The sequence below is a fragment of the Anabrus simplex genome, chromosome 3 (assembly GCF_040414725.1).
Source record: "Anabrus simplex isolate iqAnaSimp1 chromosome 3, ASM4041472v1, whole genome shotgun sequence".
Taxonomy (NCBI): domain Eukaryota; kingdom Metazoa; phylum Arthropoda; class Insecta; order Orthoptera; family Tettigoniidae; genus Anabrus; species Anabrus simplex.
Genome location: NC_090267.1, coordinates 33153498 through 33177949, shown reverse-complemented (window position 1 = coordinate 33177949; position 24452 = coordinate 33153498). Strand labels below are relative to the sequence as shown.

The following is a 24452-nucleotide window of genomic DNA, read 5'->3' as shown; positions in this document are numbered from 1 at the left end:
CGTTTTATTTATTTTCAAGTTAAGGGATCGAAGAAGCTTAATGATATCATGAAAACGGTGTGGAACTATAATTGGGAAACTTTTAAAATTGCAATCGAGTGGATGTCACAAACTGTAGATACAGGGCAACATACTCTGTTCTTAAAGATGCTTGTAGGACCAGCCGATTGAGGGGATCAACAAAATATAAAACACGAGTCCCTTACTGGTGGAACAATGAAATAGACATGCAAAGGAAAGACTGCAATCGCAAGAGACGAATTCTTACAAGATCTAGAAAAAAAATCAGCCAGGTCAACTTAATACAATTAGAAGCTGACTATAAGGCATCAAAGAGGCAACTAATGAAGCTAATAAAGGATTCTAAGAGATATCTCTGGCAAAAGCTATGCGAAGATCTAGACAGTGATATCTGGGGGGCGGGATAAGATAGTGACCGGTCGAATAATCAACAGGGTACCAGTTCAGCTCCCAGCTGATAGAAGGAAAGCCATAGCAATGGAGTTGTTACCTTGTACTAATGACAGAGTTGAAACGGAATCAGATTTTTGTGTTGCAGAACCGTGTACTGTGGTTGAGTTACAAGAGGTAGCATGCAATATGAAGACTGGTAAGGCACCAGGTGTAGATGGAATCCCACCAGAAGCCATCAAGTATGCAGCTGAGGTGGCACCTGGTTGGATCTTATCAGTCTTCAATGATTTATTGAAAAAGCGTGAATTCCCCGATGAGTGGAAAGTAGCCAAGCTAGTGCTGTTACTGAAGGCAGGGAATCTATCATTAGATCCATCAGCGTACAGGCCACTTTACTTATTAAACACCTTGAGCAAACTTTATGGAGGATTGATTATAGACTGGAGAAAGAACTCGAACAACAGGGAGGACTTTCTTCGAACCAGTTTGGATTTAGAAAGGGTAGAACCACAACTTAAGCTATTGAGAGGGTGATTCAAATACAGGCAGAAAGCAGTGAGAAATGGGCTGCCTTGATAATGCTAGATGTCAAAAATGCTTTTAACACTGCTTCTTGGAGCATTATTTTGAGAGAACTTCGTAGAATGAACATTTCTCGGTATCTACAACAAATAATTGTTAAGTACTTCAAAGGACGAAGAATACGACTTCATGATTTAGAAGACCTTGAAATGAGCGCTGGCGTTCCACAGGGATCTGTCCTAGGACCCACCTTGTGGAACATTCTATATGATGGTGTCTTACGCCTGCAGCTGACAAACGGGGCAACATCTATTGGTTATGCAGATGACCTTGCAATAGTGGTAATAGCAGAGAATGTAGAACTGACCTTCCGAGTAAATGAATCACTGAGACGAGTTAACCTTTGGATGGTAAATAATAAATTGAGATTGGCTCCACATAAGACTGAGGCTGTAATTTTGAAAGGTTCCAGGAATTGGAAAAATGTCCGTTTCTTATTAAATGATACAGTGATTATCCCAGGGAAGTCTGTACGATACCTTGGGGTTCTTATTGACAGGAATTGCACATTTGGTGCACATGTGAAGGCAGTAACCCAAAAGGCAGAGAAGAAGGCATCGGCATTAGGCAGACTTATGCCTAACATCGGGGGACCAAGAACAGTTAAGAGACAGATTATGTGCTCTGCAGTATATTCCATTTTACTTTATTCTGCACCTATCTGGCACAATGCACTCAGGAGGAAGATTCACCGAAGAGCTATGGAAAGAGTACAGAGGAAAATGCTGCTCAGAGTTACCTGTGCATATCGAATTGTTTCGACAGCAGCTTTACAAGTTGTAGCTGCCAGTATTCCCATTGACTTCCTCGTTGTAGAGAGAAAACTTTGGCATGAAAGGGGTGCGACTATATCTGCTGAAGAAAAGAAAGCCTTGAGGAACCAACTCTTACTAGACTGGCAAGACCGATGGGATGGCACAACCGATGTTGGCCAATGGACAAAAAAGCTAATACCCGACATAGGAGACTGGCTTAAATGTAGACATCGGCAGGTAGATCTGTCGCAGATCCTGACAGGACATGGAAGATTCGGCGTATACGCCATGAAGATGGGAAAGACGCAGGGAGATGGTTGTCGGTACTGTTCTGAAAGGGATACAGGAGAACACACTTTTTTCTACTGCGTTCGATGGGAAGAAGAACGAAGGAAAGCCTGCCAACAACTTGGCCGACGACTCATGCCAGGGAATCTGGTTCAGATTATGTTAGAGAACCAGTTTGCCTGCAACACAGTAAAGGCAATGGCGACAAGCATTATGGGGATGAAGGAAAAAGAAGAGAAAGGAAGAACTTAATAATATACATCACTCCATTCTGATGTCATGCCGACAAGCAGTTCCAGAATGGGCTGAGTGAAGAGGGCAGGGGTTTTTAGTTGGTGGAAATCCAACTCCCACACAGAGTGACGTCTTTAAAAGATTTTCCCCTGCCATAACAAAAAAAACTACTACTACTACTACTACTACTACTACTTGAGCTTGATATTTTCAATATTTACCCATGGGTTTTAGCCTGGCACAAGTAAGTGGAAGCAATGCCAGGACTCACCTAAGGGCCCTGTGGTTGTCAACCCACGCTTCCCAAGGCGAGAGCCCCCGGGGACCCCTTTTAGTTGCCTCTTACGACAGGCAGGGGATACCACGGGTGCACTTTTCATCTGCGTCCCCTGCCCACAGGGGGTACATCAAGAAAGAAACTTGTCCCTTTGCGAAAAGCTAATGATCATTAATATGTCTTTCAATGCATGTCAAGGAGAACTGCAACTCTACGTCAAAGAAACTTAACTTGCAGCTGCAGCATCTTTGGTGACCAAGGCCTATCGTAATGACTAATGTGACATCACTTTAATCACACATTTTGTCACATCACGTTACACAAGTTTTGGATGATACCCAGCCATAAGACATATTCATGTGAAAATGATATTAATGGGTAAACATATATCCTTCTGTGTTACCATCAATGTCAATCAGATTTCTTATCTGGAGCTATCTTCTTCATATTTTACTTTTAGAAGGTTCTATGAACAAATATTTCATCTATCATAATACTTAAAACATTTCAAGAATGAAGAGATACGAACTTGACATAGATATTATATCCAACAAAATATTCTAGGTTTACTCCAAGAAAGTACCATATACAGTAGATGTCCTCTTATCTGGCTTTGGGTTAACCAACCGACCCAGTGAATAATGCCGCTTCCAGGTCCGCATGATCTCGAGCGTGGAATATGTTGAACACTTTTTCACTTGAATAAACAATCAAAGACTGACAGACTTCACGAAATTGAAAGGATGATTGGAAGAACCTGCATCAAGAAAAAATACCAGAAAGATGGGCAATGGTGGATAATACCTAACAAAGTCATGTACAAAGATCTAGAACCCATTACAGATATTATGCGTAAAAGGAGGCTGGGATTCTTTGGACATATCATGAGGATGCATGATCTGAGACTTCTGAAACAAGTAGTACAACACAATCTCATCTCAAAAAATATCACAACAGGATGTAAATGGATCAAAGAATTAAGAGAGGATCTGAAGGAAATAGGCCTTACAACAGGAGCACCACAGATAAGATAAAATTGAATACAAAACTCAAGAATACAAACCTTCACTTTACCATTATGTGAAACAAACCCACAACATGCACATTTTCAACCAAGGAAAGGGCACGAAGATCGGAGTGTCTGAAGAAGTACTGGGAGGACTTCAAAGCCCGAACAATCCTTTCAAAGAGAACTTGCCCAGTAAGAATTGTATGAAAATCATCTCTTCTGTTTCTCTTTCTGGAAAAGGCCTATCGTATTTCAATTACACAAGTTCTGCATCTAATGCACCTGCCATATTTTGAGCTAACAGAATTTAACTGCTTGAACCTGGGCAGTTAAGTTAACTGAGAGTTTAACAGGTTGTTAGTCTTAACCAGTGTTGACTAAATACTAATTTGGTTAAGTTCAATGTAAATTTTTTTTAACATGCCAGTTAAATGTTAATTGAGGTTGAATAAACTGGGCCTTAGAAGTTTAAGGCTACCAGTTTCAGTGTTCATTTATCCACCCTGCCAAGATGCAAAAAAAGGGAGAGTTGGCCGTGTGGCTAGGGGTGCGCAGCTGTGAGCTCGCATCCAGGAGATAGTGGGTTCGAACCCCAGTGTCGGTAGCCCTAAAGATGGTTTTCCGTTGTTTCCCCATTTTCACACCAGGAAAATGCTGGGGCTGTACCTTAATTAAGACCAAGGCTGCTTCCTTCCCATTCCTAGGCCTTTCCTGTCCCATCGTCGCCATCAGACCTATCTATGTTGGTGTGACATAAAGCAAATAGCAAAAAAGACTCAAGAATATTTTATAATAACAGACAATTTATGATCTATGAAAGTTCTCCTTTAAAACAAAGTTAAATGTGAAACAGTAATGAAAGCAGATGACTTAACCACTCTGTTATAATTTTTTACTATTAATCAGACATTTCCACCTTAGTAGTCCCCACAATGAACATATCCTCTCCTTTGCATTGTAGCTTCTAATGTTCTAGTTTTAATTTCAAAAGATTCTTCTTACATTACCTACCAGTTCCATATTGTTTTCTCCAGTGCCAGTAGTGGGCGTTGGGTGCAGTTCATGTTGCCGATACGTCACGCTGCGGGGTGTGCTGCAATATAACTCAATTGAGTCTAATACACAACGTTCCATATCCACCTCTGTAAAAAAAAAAAAAATTGTTCAGAAAATCTCACATACCGTACACTAAAACAGAGAGGCACCGCAAGACCAATTTACATCAGACAACAGAAATAATATTCTCAGAATATTGGCAAGGAACAAACAAGTGATAAATCAAGTTATACATACAGGATGGTCAGAAAAATATGGGAACCAGGTATATGAGTATTAAATGGTTGGTCATACTGTTAAATAGAGCCCGGAAGTTAGGAAAAATGTTTTTTATTTTTTTTTTAAATCTAGGTGGATATATCGTAGTTTGGGAACGGTTGGAATTTTCTTCTTCGTGAGTGTAAAGTGGAAAGTCATATTTTTAAGTGTTGTGTTTATTTTTTTTCTTATCTATAGTGTCATCCGGTGTAAGGCCAATGTCCTTCAAATCCCCCCTAATTTCTTTTCTTTTTTTTCTTTTCTTTTTTGTGTGCCTATTTTAGCTTCCATAGCCTATTTGATAGCTTAATGCCTTTTTTGCCTTTTCTAAGTCGTTATGTATTAAAATTAATCAATGGAAATAAAAAATAATTCCAATGCACTGTATAATTCTTCTTCTTTTGAGACCACATTGGATCACTTTAATCAACCCTTAGGTTTGTCGATTTCTTGGTAGGAACTGTCCGAGATTTCCGGTCCTCCCAGTACTTCATACATATTGATATTTTTGCTCTTTCTTGTTGAAATGTCGTGTGGCCTTCGGAGAGGCCTGGTGCAGGTCTTTTGATTTGACGCCTGTAGGTGACCTGCGCGTCATGACGAGGATGAAATGATGATGAAGACGGCACATAAACCCAGTCCCTGTGCCAGGGGAATTAACCAATTATGCTTAAAATTCCCAACTCTGCCGGAAATCGAACCCGGGACCTCTGTGACCAAAGGCCAGCACGTTTAACCACTTAGCCATGGAGCCGGAACGCTACGTGTTGTATTGAAGGAAATGAATAATCGTCGAAGAGAATTGATGTGAAGAAGGCACAGGAGAGATGGAATTAATGCGAAATATGTGTAGCTTAAGACTGGATCTTGTACAGGCAGTACTGAGATGAAAGTATAATGTTGACATATCTAACCTAGATTAGTGAATGTAAAGCCAAGTCCATCTTATTATAACCATATTCATAAAATAAAGTTATGTATGTTAGGAGTTACCCATGATAAACATCCCATATGTGTGTTTCATATGATAATATACAGAGTATATGATCAATATTGATATCAGTAGTCATAATTAAGCTGTTTAATGGATTTAAAGAACTGAATATACGTTAGAGGAGAATTATACTACATTGATAGTTGAGCATATATTATTAGATGAGAGCTGTAATCAATTAAGAATGAATAGAATCAAAATTCTATTAAAGATTGTGTAGAATATTCTAGTTGGAATTTTCTTCTTCGTGAGTGTAAAGTGGAAAGTCATATTTTTAAGTGTTGTGTTTATTTTTTTCTTATCTATAGTGTCATCCGGTGTAAGGGCAATGTCCTTCAAATCCCCCCTAATTTCTTTTATCCATCTGCATCCAGCTGTAGTATTTTTTGAAGCAAGATTGTACTGCACTAGCAGTGTCAGAAGTCGCAAATCTGGCATTCTCAGGATGTGACCAAAGTACTGTATTAATAATAAAGAAAAAATTAATTTTAGCTTAACAGATAAAAAATAACATTTACATAAATGATATGAGGGTTGCCAGCTCACATCCTTGCAACATAAAATTAAGTGCTGGTGGTGTTTATTGTTTTGAGAGGAAGAACAACTTTGTAACCACCCTCTACTAACACTAATCAAAAGGAAAATGGAAGAGGTCCGATACATTGAAAAATAAAGGTATCAGCAAAAGAAAGGGAAGAATGCTAAAATGAACAACTCCCTAGTCCTCGCGTATCTAATATCCTCGGGGTCAGAAAAGAACAAGAGGTCTGACAGGAAATGTAAGAGCGAGGAACCTGACACAGGTAAGAGGAAGCAACGCCAGACTCAGCTAGGGGAACGGTGGTCGCCAACCACACTCCCAAGTCAAGGGGCCCTGGTCCCACTTTTAGTCACCTCCTGTTATGACAGACAGGGGATACCGTTGATGTTATTCTATCATCAGCCCCCACAAGGGGATGTAAGAGTACTAAAATGTGATGCAGATGTGTGTCAAGTAGCTTTCAATAGAGCATCTTTATTATTTTAGTGCCCAATTTTTGTCATTATAAATGACAATTTTAATTATTTTACTGTCTATTTCCTAAATGTTAAGTGCTTATTTTAGCAAAATTAAAAGCCTGCACTACCAGGCTCTACTGATAAATAATATGAAGAATATGTTATCTCATGCTGTTGTCATTTTATCAGCTGCTGAAATTAGCCAATCAGATCGCTTCACAAGTGAATTCAAATTGGGTTGGCGAGGCAGTGTTGCTAAATCTGCACATGGCATCAGACTGGCTTGAGAGCACCAATCAAAGAAGGCTTGCATTCCAATGTGAGTCCAAGTCCACTGTAGGTATGCCACATGGCTCCTAACGAATATTTCCATAAATGACTGATTGCCTAGCAGCTACCTCTATGGAGAAATCAATCAAACACAAACACACCATGGGTTTCAGCCAGCATCACCGAAGTGTAGGTACTTGTTATTTAGGAGTTACTCTATCCCGTGCGTTGAGGCAAGCTTTACTCATTTGTGGCACGCTGCACATCTGGCTGTTGAGACAATCCTCCTCTTCGACATCAGCCCTCTGGAGGCCATCCAAGGAGGTGGCTTCCTATTAGTGTTGGCTACTGAATGCATGTTTCAAAGCAGTGTATCAATTCATTCCAGTGTCCGAGTTAATCGATTCACAGGAATGGCAAGCTCACGGCTCACTAGCGGGACACTGGACGTTGGCAGGGAGCCGAGCTTCCGCTGCAGCAAGACAGTGAATCATGGCACACCGAAAGAATCATAGGAGCAAGCATGGCTCAATGAGACACAAGATACACATGGCTCCGTATCGGCACACTGGATACTACATGTAATTAATCTCATAATAGAACCGTATTGAAGATAGTATATTAAAATTATAAAATCCTTTTATTTACAACCACCTATTCAATACAATAAAATACACTCATTGAATTATGAAATATTCATGAAGTGTCTTAAATAATGGGACATGTTTCGTTCGGCATAGCGAACATCATCAACCATTAATTTACAAAGACTAGGTCAGGGCCCTGAGGTTAAAAGTAATCAAATAATGTCCTCATATTAAAAGAATAACAATGTCATAATAAAACAGTGATAATATAACATTAGACTTAGATTGTAACAAATACGTACAGATTAACAGCGAGAATTTGTGGTGGAATGCAATGAACGATGGTAATCTGTGAAGTTAAAAACAATCATGGGGTTGTTAAATTAAAACAATAGATATTGTGGATATTAAAATATATGTCAATGCGTGAAGCAAGAGTTTTTACATAATTTGAAGGAACTCCATGCTCAATAATTAATCCACACTTGCAAGATGTTACGCTAGCTGTTAAACGTTTAAATGTCGTTATTTTGTGATGTTTTTCATGGACTAATTTCTAACTCCGAGTCTCCAACGTATTAACTTTTTTCACGTTCATGGGAGAAATGGAGAATTTATAAAGAGCGTTTCAATTTCATAAAATCTGTAACAATCAGCGCTTTCATATCACCATAGTATATGAGAGAAAATTGTAGAAACTACAGGAAATCTGCAGTGCTAACTTTGCTCTAATGCTCATCTACCCAGTTCACATTGTTTCTGTCCACCCTGCAAAGTAACAGGAACACATAATGGGATAAACTTACAAATGCATTATAATATGAGCTATAAATTCCATTGTTGTTCCATACTGAAGTGCAATTATAAGAAATAACCTTTTCAATACAATCATCATCATCTTCATTTCCCGTTTCCAGCTTCCCAGGTTGGGTTGTGAGTCAAGAACCTCCATCGCTGCTTTTTTTTTTTTTTTTTTTTTTTTTGCACTCTCTCTTCTCCTATTCTCATCATATGCCCATACCACTTTAGCTTTGTGTTTCTATCCTGTCTTGAAGCTTCAAGAATCCTGTCCTTTTCCTTATTTCTTCATTTCTAATTCTATCCTTTCTGGTCTGCCCTTGATACCTCTTAGGAATTTTATCTCTGCTGCCTGTATTCTACACTTCTCTCATTTTGTTGTAGTCCACGATCCAGCTGCAGAGGTGAGTATGGGTTCATAATAGGTTGAATATAATACTTTCTTACATTTCTTCGGGACATCTTGGTTCCACAAAATACCCCTTGCACTCTGGTAGAAGCTGTTTGCTTGTTGTATTCTTTCCCCAATTTCTTTGGTTATCTTTCCATCATCTGTGATCACACTTCCCAAGTACTTGAAACTTTTAACCACTTCCAGAATTTTACCATTCAGTTTTATCTTTCCTCTTCCTTCCTTCCTTCCTTCCTTCCTTCCTTCCTTCCTTCCCACTGTCATCACTATTGTTTTACTTTTCTCTGTGCTTACTTTCATCCTAAATCTCTTGATTCCATACATCTACTTGTTTTTGCACTTCCGTTTCATCCTCACCCCATATCACTATATCATCTGCTAATATCTCTCCTCTCCTCCCCTATCCCTCCTCTACCCTCCCCTTCCTTCTTTACTCCCCAACCCCTCCTCTCATTATCTACTCCTTTGTTTACATGGCCTGCCTGCTTCCTCCAGCAAGTCAGTGCTTGTTCTACATCAGACATTAGAGGTGAGTCTCAAATAATTTTTCTCCTTTTTAATTTTTTTTCTATATGTTTATTCATTCTTAATTTGGGCTATCATTTCCAGATTTACTTATTTTCCTGAGGTCCTAAGTCAACTTAAAGACATCATATTATGACAAGAAGATCATATCCATAATTATTTGTTATTATATGTATTTTTATGTTATAATTATTCCTGCAACATTGTCTTTGTCTGGTATACATATGTTTTAGTTATCACATAATCTGTTTAATTTTATTTGGCTGAAGATGGCCACTAAGTGGCTGAAACTAGTTCCAAAACTGATGTAATATCTTTTACTTGATATATTGTATTGAAAAGGTGTACCCTCTTGTTAATTTATTTCTTACAAATGCATACAAAATGGTTCTGAATTTTGGCCCCAATAAATTAATGTACCAGAAACCAATGAGAGAGAGTCTTGGGGACAGATGGGCAATCACCATGCCACCAAGACTGGCAAGAAACAAATTCCGTAAATTATTTTTCTTTTCTTCTTTTTCCCCATTTTCACATTTATATGAGGTTAGCACAGTACCTAAGCTCAGTTTCAATTTTGCCTGTGGTCTTTTAAGGCCAAACACCTTTCCTCTTGCCATGCATTAATCCTATTGTAAATTCCATCCAAAACTAATGTGATTCATATCTGGAAGCTTTGGTTGGAAGTCAAGAGGACAAATCAGTGCATCAGCAGGTCACCCTAAATTCTTCAGATTTCATCATCATCATCATCATCATCATCATCATCATCATCATCATCATCCAAACAAGCGTGAGATAAGGTGATGGACTCTCTCCCATTCTGGTCAACGTTATCCTAGACTAGGTTATGGAAGAATGGGAGAAAGAACTCAAGAAATGTGAGTTTTGGAAGACAATCTGACAGGGCTTTCCCAAAGATAACCTCCACATACCATACCTTGCTTTTGGAGATGATCTGGTGATACTAACAGCGGATGAGGAGACTGCCGTAAAACAGCTCAAGATACTTAACGGAAGTGCAGAAAATGTGGGACCACAGATACCGTTCGAGAAAACTAAATTCTTATGTTCAAAGACAGATATCAAGAGCCTGACAACAACATATGGTACAAATGACAGGGTCCCTTACTTTAAATACCTTGGAGAATTTATCGAACCAACAGGCCTTGTAAAGATCTCACAACAAACTCATCTCCAAAAAACTAAAACAGCATTAGGGTTAGTCCGAAATATCTACAACAAAAAATCCATGTCAAGACATACAAAAATTTGGCATTACATCAGACATCACACGTAGTTGCTCTAGGGAGCCGGTGTTACTTGCTCCGCTCAGGACGGCCGTTTGTCACGTGATAAGAGAGCAGCGGACGGGTGGGTTGCATACCGTGGCCATACTGTTCTTGCCACTCGGAAATGTTCCCATATGAACAACAGCTTTTTATAACAACAACAACAACAACAACAACAACAACAACAACAACAACAACAATAACAACAATAATAATAATAATAATAATAATATCTACAAGGGACAGCCAGGTCAGAGAGTGATGAAGAATATGCCTCACCTGGGCCTGGGTACAGGCTTCATAGTCAACAACAAAATGATCAACTCTATTATCTCCTTCTCATCACCAAATGGGAGAACGTCCACTATAGCCTTCAGAAGTCTCAACAAAGCCTACACGATTGTTAACTTCCATGCACCTACCAATGATACTAATAAGAATGATATTGAAAGTGTTGGATACTTTTGGGAAGAACTGGAAGAGACAATCGATAAAATTCCAGAACATCACAAGATCATCTTAATGGGTGACTTTAATGCCCAGATTGGTAAGGAGCGCAGGTTTAAGAATATAGTCGGAGAATACCCGGCCCACAAGAGAACCAATTGTAATGGTGAGAGGCTGATCAATCTGTGTAAAAATCACAACCTTGTTCTTAAATCTACAGCATTCAGACACCTCCCCCGAAAAGCCAAGACCTGGAGATGTCCCAATCCCTTGCTTGGAGAGTACCAGTTAGATCACGTTGCCATCAGTAGAAGGAATAGCAAGGAAATAATGAACGTCAAGGTATTGAGAGGTGCCAATATTGATTCAGACCAGTCTATCTTTGGTCAAAGCAAATTTCATTCCACTCACGAAGTACAGGGGTAACAATTACACCAGGTCCAGAATCCCAAAATTTAATCCATCCCAGCTGAAAGAGAACAACATTTTTATTAAGGTACTAAGCAATAATCAGAATAAAACAGATTGGCCTAACCTTCAGAAGGCACTGATAGATGCAGCAACAGAAACCATCCTTGCAACCAGAAGAAGTAAACACCCATGGTGGACACCAACATGTGATAAGGCAATAGAGGAGAGAAGACAGGCATGGGTGAAATGGAACTGCAACAAAAACACGGAAAATCATACAGCCTTCCTAACAGTCAGAAAAAACACGGCCAAGACCATTAGAAATGCTAAGAGGCAATATAACAACGACATCATAGATCAGGCAGAGAAAGACTTTCAAAGGAACAACACCAGTAATTTGTACAAAACTCTAAAATCTCAGACAAACGCTTACTCAGCCCCTACACTCCACCTTCGAGGACCAGACAGAGAACTGAAAATGAATAATGAAGATTGTACTACAGTCCTTGCAAAATATTTTGATGGCCTCCTCAATGCAGAAGAACCACAGGAAAAACTACAATTTCAACCTAAGAATGTGATTAACCCTGACTCCCTTCTTCCTACCAAAGAAGAAATCAAACAGTTCATCTCTGAACTGAAATCTAACAGAGCAGCAGGCGAAGATGGCATCATTGCAGAATTATGGAAACATGCAGATGAAGAATCAATTGACAGTATCCATAGAATCATAACTGACATCTGGACAACAGAAACACTACCAACGGATTGGACTTCAGCTATCATCCACCCGCTGCACAAGAAAGGAGACAAGTTAGACCCTAACAACTATAGAGGGGTCTTTCTCCTATCAGTGACGTACAAAATCTTCTCCAAAGCATTGCTTAAAAGAGTGGAGGCACAATTAGATTCCTGCATAGGAGAGTACCAAGCTGGATTTAGGAAGTCAAGATCATGCACAGAGCAGATTCTGAACCTCAAAACTATCTTTACCTACAAAAACCTCAGCACCTCACCCTATGTAGCAATTTTCGTTGACTTCCAGAAGGCTTACGACTCGGTAGACAGACAGTCCCTCTTTGAGACATTGACTGAAATGGGACTGGATAAGAAGACTTTGAATCTTGTGAAGGCTACTCTAATGAACACCATGTCCAAAGTCAAATTCAGAGGGGTATTATCAAAAAGCTTCGAGATCAAAACATGTGTTAGACAGGGAGATGGTTTGTCCCCTATCCTGTTTAACTGTCTGCTGGAGAAGGTCATTCAGGAATGGACAAACACACTAGCTGACAACTCTGGATTAAAAATCGGCTACAAAAAAGACAAGTTAACAGTTACTTGCTTAGCCTCCGCAGATGACCTCACACTCTTAACTTCAAGTATGGAAGAAGCTACGTACCAGCTATCCTCCCTAGAACGCATAGCAGCTAAAGCAGGGCTAAAGATCGCTGTCATTAAAACAAAATTTCTGACCAACATCAGATAAGCACCCAACTTCATTTCTTTGGGGGACAAAATAATACACAAGGCCAACTCATTCAAATATCTTGGAGAGTGGATAACCCCAAATGTTAATGAGGATCTTGCAATGAAGAGTAGATGCACTAAATTAGAAAGAGCTTATCATCTTTGTAAGAACATATACAAGTCTAAATCCCTCTCCTTGAATCTTAAACTTAGACACTACAACACCGTAGTAAGACCATCTGTACTGTACGCCTCAGAATGCCTAAACATGACCCGGAAAGGACAACTCAGAAAACTAGAACTGAAAAAGCGAAAGATCCTCAGAAGGATTTGGGTCCCATTAAAGAAGGAGATGGCTACAGAATCAGGCACAACAAGGAACTGTACAGTAAAATAGAGAGCATTACAACAGCTATGAGGAAGAGAAGACTAATCTTCTATGGTCACGTAGTCAGGATGGACAGCCAGAGACTCACTTCAAGAATCTTCAACACTGTATCTAGAGGGAAAGCAACAAATGCCAAATGGACGAATTTAGTGCAGAAAGACCTACAATACCTAAACATTGATCACGTTGCCATTTACAACCGAGATAAATTCAGAAAGTTAGTCAAGACATCTGACTCTCTCCAGTCACTGACAACTAAATCACTGCGTCCAGGAGTAGGAATGAAATGGACTCAAGAAAGAAAAGACATCCATAGCGCTAGAATGAAGGAATACTGGGCTAAGAGGAAGAAAAGGGCTCACCAGAGTTAAGAACCACGTGGTCCATCGTAGGCCTAAACGAATAATAATAATAATAATAATAATAATAATAATTAGGAGCGCGGTTCATGTGAGATGAATAAGACACAGATTACAGAGTATAACAAGAAAATTATTCATTGACAAAGGAAATATACAGCAGTGTGCAATATTTCCTGAATAAATATAATTTCACGATTACCTGAAGTTTTGGGACACGTACATTTACCGAAAGAAAATACAATTTATGTGATTTGTACATATTCTTTGCACTCTCATTAACATGCGAACAGTATGTGTATGTCATTTATGACTATGACAACAAATTAAACATGCGCACTGAAACATATCACTGGTGTATTCCTCCTTCACAGGACTTTCGGGCTCGTTTAGGTAGTATTGTATCAATATTTGGCACTGAACTTATCGTTTGCGTACTGGCAAGTCGCAAAATGTGGAAGGTGACCATAACATTCAGTCAAACTGTTTGTGTTTGCAAACCCATCTTTCATTTGAGTATCGCACTGTAAGTCAATCAGTTCTAGCTGCAGTTCTGGTCTAACAGTTTGCACATCCACTGAGAAGGGCATAGCGAACACCTGCAGATCCTTTTCTAATGCCTGAGAATCGTGAAACCTACTCTCAAAATCGCCATTAAAACCTCTTTATATTCTTCTAATGTTTTTAAATGTAATTCAATATTTTATTATATATTAAACATTTTGCTGTGTTATTTTCTTGAATTAAACACTCTTCTTCCTAGGAAGGTTTGGACCTTGTTGGCCTATGCTGTGCTGAACTCTCTTCTATAGTAAATGCAAGATTAACCGACTAGATTTGAACGCCGTGTGGTGTGAGGATAAAGGCGGAAACACACTACTGTCTTCTCACATGAGTTCACGCGTATCGTGTAGCAATCTAACATGTCCAGAAATATGTGCTATACCTTTGCGTCACTGGCCTGCAGTACGTACTACGTCATGCACTTCCCCTACTTGCTCGCTAAGCTGCTCTCGTTCCTCGAGAGCGGGGAGCAAACTGGCTCCGAAGGCATTTCGCTCTTGACTGACGATGCCTGCATTACATCACAGTCCGCAAGTGAAACACTGGCAATCAACAGAAAACAAGAACTTCAAGCAATCGAAAAAGAAAAGAGGTAGATCATAAGGAAAATCTTAGGAGCAAGATACACCCAAGAGACGGTTACAATCAATCAAAACAACAGAAAAGTTCTCAAACATTGAAACTGACATTAGGAAAAGAGGAATGAAACTCTTCGGTCATCTCACTAGATTACCAGAAAACCAACTGACAAAAAGGATAATAGGTTATGTAACTTCACTTAAGAACTCAACACCCTGGCATAATGAACTATGAAAGGACCTCAAAAACACAAACATAAGTTTTTTTTTGCTACTTGTTTTACGTCGCACCGACACAGATAAGTCTTCGGCGACGATGGGACAGGAAAGGGCTAGGAGTGGGAAGGAAGCGGCCGTGGCCTTAATTAAGGTACAGCCCCAGCATTTGCCTGGTGTGAAAATCAGAGTAACCACAAGAAAAACAGTACAGACCAAAGTGGTGGGAAGAACGTAAAGAAGCCTTCTCGGAAAGAATGAAAGCCTATTGGAACAACAAGAACAACCCACAGAAGAATTAACTGGGTTATTGGCTTAATATCTTCCAATAATGGGAGAATTTGATGATGGTGATGATGATGATGATGATGATGATAATGGTGTGTGGCCTGGTGCACGTCTTTTGATTTGTCGCCATCTAGGCGACCTTCGCGTCTGTGAAGATGGGGCCCTATCAGAGATGAGATCTAATGATGAAAACATCACAAACACCCATCCCCCAAGCCATAGGAATTAACTAATGAAAGTTAAATTCCCCGACATGCCTGGGAATCGAACCCAGGACCCCTTGAACCAAAGGCCAACCATGGAGCCGGACCATCCAACAATATTAAGTACATGTCTTACCTGGCAAGTCTGAGAACAGCAGGATACATTCATTGAAACCAGACGCAAGTAACGTATCTCTGAGCTGTCGAAGAATAGCCAAACCAACATAGAGAGGGAAAGATGCATCTCCCAAGAGTAGCTTGTCCCACAAATGGAGGATTTTATGAAGTGGAAACACATCTGAAAGAAAGAAGAACAAATAATTATAAGAGTTATTTTACCAAGAGAAGCAACTACTTGGACACTGAAAGCAAATGAACATTTATTTATTGAGAGTCACAAGTGAACATCTAACATTCGGTACTAAAATAACTAATTAATCACCATTTCCCCTTATCCTGATGGAGCTGGGTTGCTGCAATTATGGTTTCTTTCCATTTTGATCTAGTATTTCATCACTCTTCATGCGTCACCATGTTCCAATTGCCTAATGCTGTTTCCATCCACTGTAATCTGGATCTTCACTGGCCACTCTTTAATTTTAATTTGTAATTCCATAGTTTAGTTTGGAACTCTTTCTACATTCTTTCAATATACCCAAACTATTACAGACCATTTTTCTGCAATGTATCTCTCAACATTTTCACTTTTAATTCTTTCATTACTGTTATTTCTTGGGAGTAAGGAGACGAGCTGCTCGACTAAGTGGTATGTAGTACCTATATAATGGGTCCATTATTGGACATTATAAATTTTCAGGCTAACTCATTCCTGTTGTACTATGAGAGACATTGGCTCTTCTGCAAAAGTTGAAGCTTGCCAGGCTATCAGATTATATAGACATAGATTCCCTTCGGGAACCTGAATTATTTGTCCCAAATGAGTAAATTTATATCACCAATATAATGGGTCCAATAAAGCTTTTAATTACATCATCATTTAATATGTAGAGCTGTTCAATATCAGACTCATTCATCACACTGCATCAAGCGATTCTTTACTCTGATGATGTTTTGACATACACTTATTTTACGTTATAAATGTATCATATAAATGTAAATTCTATTCATGTTTTGTAATTTTTAATATCTTAATTTGATGTTATTTCTAGACAGCTGAAGATGGCCTAATGTGGCCGAAACATGTCCTGATATGATGTTTTTACCCCTTTGAATTGTAAATAAACTTACAGGTATTAATTAGGTGGAACCAACTTATATAACATAATTGTCAGTATGGATCCAAATGAAATTTATTTAATTTAAACTGTTGTTCTTTGATTCACTCACCAATTCAATTTTTTTCCCTATTTCCCTGATGTTTCTTACTATTTGTTGCACAGTTGGTTAGGAAACATCTGTACTGTTTCATGTATGTGTTTGTTTATTCTCTTAGGATATAATTCAAGTCAGATTCCTGTAACTGATCTTTGTTTCCTTTGTGATCTGTTGTGAAATGAGTTTTACCTTTCAATATTTTTGGTGCTGTACTAATCCTGACTGGTTGTGTCTTGTGTTTGAATACATCTATTTGTTCATCCGAAGTTGGTATTCTTTTTTGATCCTTATATTTTCCTAATTGTTGTTACCCACTGTTATTTTATTTCTTCCCCTTTGTACCTCTTGTTGCCCAGCACATTTTGAGTATGTCGCTTCCACGGTCACCTTTATAATTAATAACCTACCTGCCACATTGGTATCAGGGCAAATTGACCATTTCATCAGTACAACTGGGATTCAATGCGATGGTGCGTTGATTCACGAAGAGTTGTCATGTCCGCTAATTTTAACACTTTTACATCCGAGGCTTGTTTTAATTTTGAAAGTGATGTTTATTCACCTCAGTGCAGTTGGCTTGCTAAGACAACACTGCAGAGGGTTTTCTGTCATGGTAATCTCCCGTAGCCTTTTGTAGTCCCCTGTCACATCTACAAGGCAGCAGCACTTTGATGAATTTATGTGTCATATCCTGCACAAAGGCTTTATCAAGTCAGAAAAGGAAGAACTCTTGTGCTCTTAGCTGATGGTTCTCCTTTAGTTTGTCAGGTTTGGTACTGGCTGTGTGATCTTTGACCAGACAGTCACAGGTACTACCATCTACTATCACATATGGTAGCAGGACTGCTCTTGATCTCACCTACACGTAACAGAAGAAAAAAAGAAACCAAGGACTTTAACCCTGCCTCAGTTATAGCTCTCTTACAGGCTGTTGATGCACTCCCTACTGGTGAAGCTAGGAAGCTGAAACAAGCTCAAAGGGGGCCAAAAAGAATGAGATGAATTGATATTGAAAGAAAGCAATTCCCTGGTAAAGCTTGTAATTCTATGAATCTACTGATGTTGTGAAGTGTGGGCAGCCCCTACATTCGTCATGTCAACCTCTGGCATTGGACGGGACCAACATGTGATGTCATAATTGGGCCCATCCACTCCTTCAATCCAGACAACTCATGTTAAGGGTTAGGTGTTAGGCTGGCCTCCAATCTCTTCCGCCTGTGGTAGCATGGCGAAAGGACTACGGAAATTACGAGATGATTAACCTTGGAGTCTTCCACTTCGAGCGGTTTCTGGATAAGTCCAGCCTCTGACTGTTTTGGAATGACTGGCCCAGGTATATAAGACAGGAGTGACTTTCCATTGAGTTCAGTGTACCAGTCTGTTGGAGCTAAGGTCTTGTTCTGTATGCCTGTCATCGTAGGTGTGTCTCTTGGACCAAAGGCTGGAAGAAAACTTTGCATATTCTGGTGCAGCATGGAAGAGAACATCGGATTTTGGCATGGAGCTATGAGCGGAGTTCCACCAGTGTGTATGGACATGGGATACCATCCTGAACTGCGAGACTGAAGTGTGTAAGCTGTGAATTGTAGACAGCGACAGCAACAACGAAGTAGCTGAGTAACTGAGTAAGACTCTATTACTAGTGACTGTAGTCTGTGTGTATTAGTGTGAATGAACAGTAAAGAAACTAAGAGACAAAGAGCAATCTGCGTAAATGTATGTCCCGTGTGTCCTCGGCAAGCCTGTGTGTTAATGTGTAGAATAAGTAGTTAGATAATAAATTCTAGAAGTAGAATGCTACCAGTTTCTGTACTCGGGGTGTTGATGGCGCTTCTCCACTGTTTCCTTTCTTTCCACCACTTCTTTTGAGTAACTGTATTCCATTCCAGTCTTCTTTTTTTTTCTTATGCTGTTCTTGACAAAGTCTATTCATCTTACTCTGGGCCTCCCTCTTGTCCTCCTTCCCTTTATTTTAGCCTCCAACACTTGTTTTGGTAACCTTCCCTCCTCCATCCTCATACAGTGTTCTCCTCAGAAATTTTCGTTAGCAGGGTAGCAGGAATGAGTAGCTGGGTGGGAAATACTATATGAAAAATGAATATGATAAAAGTGATGATGATGATGATGCTTGTTGTTTAAAGAGGCCTAATATCGAGGTCAATCGGCCCTTAATGCTAGAAAATGAGATGAAATGTTATGACAAATTAAAAGTCCAAAATCCTCCACTGACCACAATTCAAAGAGTGACGATGAAGAATGAAAGGATGGATATGAATTTAAAACGATCAGTGGAACTGACCCACAGTGCCTCACATGCATAAAAGCTGGCACAAAACAATGGTATTACTGACCAAGAGACTGCTTCTATAGTGCGATGCTGAATCGATTATGCTTGTAGTCAAAACGAGTCCAAAATCCAAATCATCAGCCCCTCATAATGGTACTTATTGCTAGGAAAGTAGCATAGACTCGCGGTATTCCACATATTATGGAACTATTCATAGGTAGTGTAATGTGTACATGTAAGACAGACCTATGGTGTTTCACATATTGAGGCGCTATTTATAGGCAACGCAAACCTATGGTGCTCCTCACATAAGTGGACTAACCACAGAGACCCGAATTATCCCGTGGTATTCCTCACATAGTGGGAACTAAGCATAGGCAAGTCAGAACATGGTGTCACTCATCCCATGGTGTTGCTCATATAGGGGTACCCTGATTCACACACTGTCGCTACTAATCACAAACCTAGTGCATATCTAACATAGTGGTACTACGCACAAGTAAATGCGACCCATGGTGTTCCCTGTGTGATGGGACTGATTACAAGTAGTCTGATGGCGCTAATTTGATCATCCCTTGGTCGCCCCTTTTAGTCGCCTCTTACGACAGGCAGGGGATACCGCGGGTGTAGTCTACATGTGCGTCCCCCACCCACACGGGGTAGTGTGTTTGGTCTGCGAGAGGTATTTTATTTCCCTCAAGTGCGCCGGCAAGCCGGTTAGGACCCCCCTATCCCCCACCAGGACACGCTACGTGGGAGTATCACCTCTCCCCATGCTATGCCAGCATAGTAGGTTTGTGGTATGTTAAAATTTCAATTCCCCTCAGGGCATTAACAATAATATTGGACAGGTAAACATTAACTGAAAAAATGAATTATTTTAGTGTTATCACAAAGAAGATAAGGGAGTATTTTGAACTTCTAGTATTCTACTGTTCGTTCATAACCACTCGGATGCTGTGGAGTGCAAACGGGTTTGTTACATCCCACGGAATCGAGTGCTCGTATGCAATTCCATGCTAATCTAGACACTGCTTGCGCACGACACTACGTGATAAGCTAAACATTTAAACTCCGATGTAACTCGTACAATTATGCTGACAAAAATGAAGATTTTTCATTTAAATAATTTACATAGTGTATTTACATTTTAATTTGGAACTGTGGCGTGGTGAGTCAATGTGGGGTGCCAATAAATATTTTATTCATACCAGGGGCAAAAGGAACGAAAACCTTAGCATAGAAAATGAGATGGTCGACCCACAACAACAAAGATCGTCAAAAGATAATCATTGGGACACCACAACGCTCAAGGTAAACCAAAGTTATTTCATTGGTGGTGACTTGTCGGACCACGGAAAGACTTGCGGTCAATGCCTCGTTGGGTGAAACCTAGTATATCAGATTTTATCATTCACCAATCAGCAGAGCCAGTGGACGCCACGGCGGGCTACCCGAGAGGGGTGTCCGTGGTAAGTACATTTTTTTTTTTTTTTTGATTTAAAAAGATGAAAGGAAAAGGGAAAGGTAAAGAATGAGAGAGAACGCACAACTGAACAAATGTAAGAAGAGGAGAATGGTTTTAAAACAAGTTGTATTTTAAACTTCAAATGACTAGAATAAGCAGGGTACAACAAGCAAAGAAGGGGAATTACAAACTTTTGATAAGGGCTCAGCCCGTTTGACAACCAAGACACAATCAAGAATAATAATTATTAAGATTTCTTGGGATCTATTATTATGACTTTCCAGAAAAGCCCAAGAGCAAGGTTCGACAGGGAAAACTATAATCAACACCTATATAAGTACACAAACACTTTAATTAAGAAACAAAGCCACTAAATCTTTATATAAACAATGATTTAAGGCCACCCTTACAATCTCAATTTTGCACCCAAAGGAGGGCAGGAAGGTTATAGCGCATCGGAGGACAAGAATTTTTAGTACTCAATATCTGAAAGGAAGAAAAGGAAAGAAATAGAAAGCGGAGTAAGGAGGGAAGATGAAGAAGAAGAAAAAAGGAATGAAGAGGGGGGGGGGATCCTTCCAGGCTGCTTAGACGCTATCACGTTGGCAATGTAAACGACTACTCGGGTCAGTGAAAAGTTCAAGGTGTGGCAACACTACTCTCACTTGTCGAAGCACAGTTGATTCTGGCGTATGAGGTTGATAAAAGGTTCCAGTCTGAAGGACTTAGTTAGAATTGAAACCACGAAACCCCAAATAATTTAACTTTCAAAGTTCAAATCTTGATATTGAGAGCGAAAGATATAAAAGGTTGTAACTTTTGCTCACCCAGTCTGTTGATAAATCAATGCAGCAATTCACAAATAAAAGTAGGTAAAACGTTGCAACGGACCAGCCGTTGGGGAACAGTTCCGCTCTCTCCACTCGAGTTGTTTTCCAACTGAATGTCTGACCGCCGAGAGTAAGGAATAGCTTGCTTATATAGGTGGTGAACATATTCGAGAAGTTACTCGATGAAAAATACGTAGGTGTGACGTCACAACGAGGAAGCAGCAGTGTGAGATAGCAGGCCAGTTAGTGAACAGCTGGGCGAGCAAGCAGAAGAATGCGGCAGAAGGTAAGACGTAGTAGCGCAGTCGTAACAGAACACACACTGACTCAAATATGTATTAATATTACATAAACCAGGCAAGTTGGCCATGCAGTTAGGAGTGCGCAGCTGTGAGCTTGCATTTGGGAGATAGTGGGTTCGAACCTCACTGTCAGCAGCCCTGAGGATGGTTTTCCATGGTTTCCCAATATCACACAAGGTAAATGCTGGGGCTGTATCTTAATTAAGGCAATGGCTGCTTCCTTCCCACTCCTAGCACCTTCCTTTTCCATCGCTGCCATAAGACCTATATGTGCGATGTAAAGCAGCTTGAAATATTATGTGACTAGCACATATCTAGATTATGATAGCTGATAGAAAGGTCCCTGGGAGAACACTATCATAACACGTCCAGACCATCTCAATTTATTCTTCCCCATCCTACAACTCTGTATTTCTACCCCTCTTTCTTTTCTGACCTCAACATTCCGTACTTTGTCTCTCCTTATCTTCCCTACAACACGCTACAACAGCCATGGCCTCCAGTTTTGAATTTCCAAAATCCCACATGCATTGACCAGGATTCAAACTATAGCCACTTTGATGGAAAGCTGACACTGGTGAAGAGGATGTCCAACAATGAGTTTGGTAATACGTGAAGATGTGGAAGTAGGTCTTTTTCTTGCTGCAAGTGTGTAATGGAGTAATATAACTTGGAAACAATTCTCTAAACCCATGGGTAAATAGTGAAAATATTAAGCTTGATTAGTTGTTGTTGTTGTTGTTGCTGTTATTACTTGTGAGGTGTGGCTATGAAGTTGTTTATATCTAATTATTATTATTATTATTATTATTATTATTATTATTATTATTATTATTATTATTATTATTATTATTATTTATGTAGTTATGTACAGACTTTATGTGGTATAAATCATGGTCATATCATTTATTATTTGTGTGTTGTATGATCTGTCTTGTGTAACAGAACATGTGAGGTTATGTCACGATACGTCTGCTGAATGTTTATTAATACGACTTTATGTAATGTATGAACACATAGTTAATAGTATATAATTTATTATTACTTGTAAATATGATGTATAAATCCAATGTAATTTTGTGCAACACAGGGTACGATTCCAGAACAACGCACCTTTGTCATTCGAGTTTTACAGAATGTTCTATCAATTCGTACATAGGTTATTGGAGACTCGAGAAGATACAAGAAAGCATGTTGTGTCATACTTTCCTAGAAGCCTGGCCAGGCAAGATATACGAAAAGGCAGAGTCGAGTTGATATGAGTTGTGAGTGTGAGTCGTTAGTCGAATTCAGCATGTGAACTCATGTAATGATTTTGTTGTGTTGGTAGTTGGTCGCAATGCTAATGTGGTAGTCGAGTTCAAGATGGTGGTTCATTAATGTGTGTGTGTAATGTGCATATAATTTGTAAATAAAAACAGTATACACAATTGACAGCATCGCGTGTGTGCGTCTTTGTGAATACGATATTTTTGCTTGTGCTTATCGCTGTTCTTGCATCTTCTTTCTATTGCCATTCACTTTCTATTGTTCTCTAGTACTAACTGCACTGATCACTCGTTGTTTTGATTTTTCATAACTTCTAGCTTTCAGAAGAAAAATATTTATATTAACAATAAGCTAAAGGTTTCAAGAGCAAAACCAAAACAAAAAACTGAATCTTTTCTCATTTACACAAAAATAACATAGGAAATTCATAACAGACCTATACTTACGTGAAAACATTGTCAGGAACCAGGGAATAGCAAACAGTTCTGGGATGAATGAGATTCCAGCAAGGTGATTGGCCAGATCTGGATCATGGAATGCTATCAAGTGGGAGAACTTAGCCAGGTACTCTTGAATTACAGCAGAATTATCCTTCAGGAAGAAGTTGTGCAGGTACTTTGGTATGAATGCCGACAAGCAGGCATAAGCTTGAGCTGTAATGCAAAATCTCATGTAATAAAATATATATAATACACAAACAATATTGATTCCAATCAACAGGAATTTCAATCCAACCAATAAGCATTTAAGAAATTCGATCCATTGTTTTTTGCAGGAAAAAACATAGAATAGGAATGAATATAGAACTATGAATATACGAGGGGGGATCAAATATAAACAGGATTTTATTTATATTCATATATTGAAAAACTCAAGGCAATTACAATTTATTCTTCCACATAGATTCCTGCTTTGGAAATGGATTTGTCCCAGCATATGGGCAACTTTTGATGCCCTCATTGTAAAAAGAACAGGGTCGTGTCACCAGCCAGTTGCAAATGACATCTTTCACACTCTTGTCATCTTCAAATCGTTGCCGTCCTAGAGCTTCTTTAAGCGGTCTGAACAAATGGAAATTGCAGGGCGATAAGTCCAGGCTGGAAGGAGGATGATCAAGTGTAGTTCAGTGCATTTCCTGTAGCCTGGAGACAGAGCTGCAGTATGGGGCCATATATTGTCATGGAGGAGGATAAACTGTCAAATCGGTTGGTCTCGTCTTTTCCGGCGATACACTACTCTCATCTTGTTCAACAGCTCACAGTAGTAAGCAGCATTGATTGTGCATCA

General features: G+C 39.4%; 1 protein-coding gene across 3 annotated transcripts in view; it reads right to left on the bottom strand.

The window, feature by feature from the left end:
* LOC136866975 (TBC domain-containing protein kinase-like protein) overlaps positions 1-24452 on the bottom strand; it is a 107998-nt gene that overhangs the window by 30166 nt on the left and 53380 nt on the right. For all 3 annotated transcript variants that reach the window (XM_068226984.1, XM_068226983.1, XM_068226985.1), the window contains exons 10-12: positions 23612-23818; positions 15811-15972; positions 4571-4701 (exon numbers count right to left, since the gene is read on the bottom strand). In XM_068226984.1, the coding sequence (XP_068083085.1) occupies positions 4571-4701; positions 15811-15972; positions 23612-23818 (500 nt within the window). The remainder of the gene's footprint in view (positions 1-4570; positions 4702-15810; positions 15973-23611; positions 23819-24452) is intronic.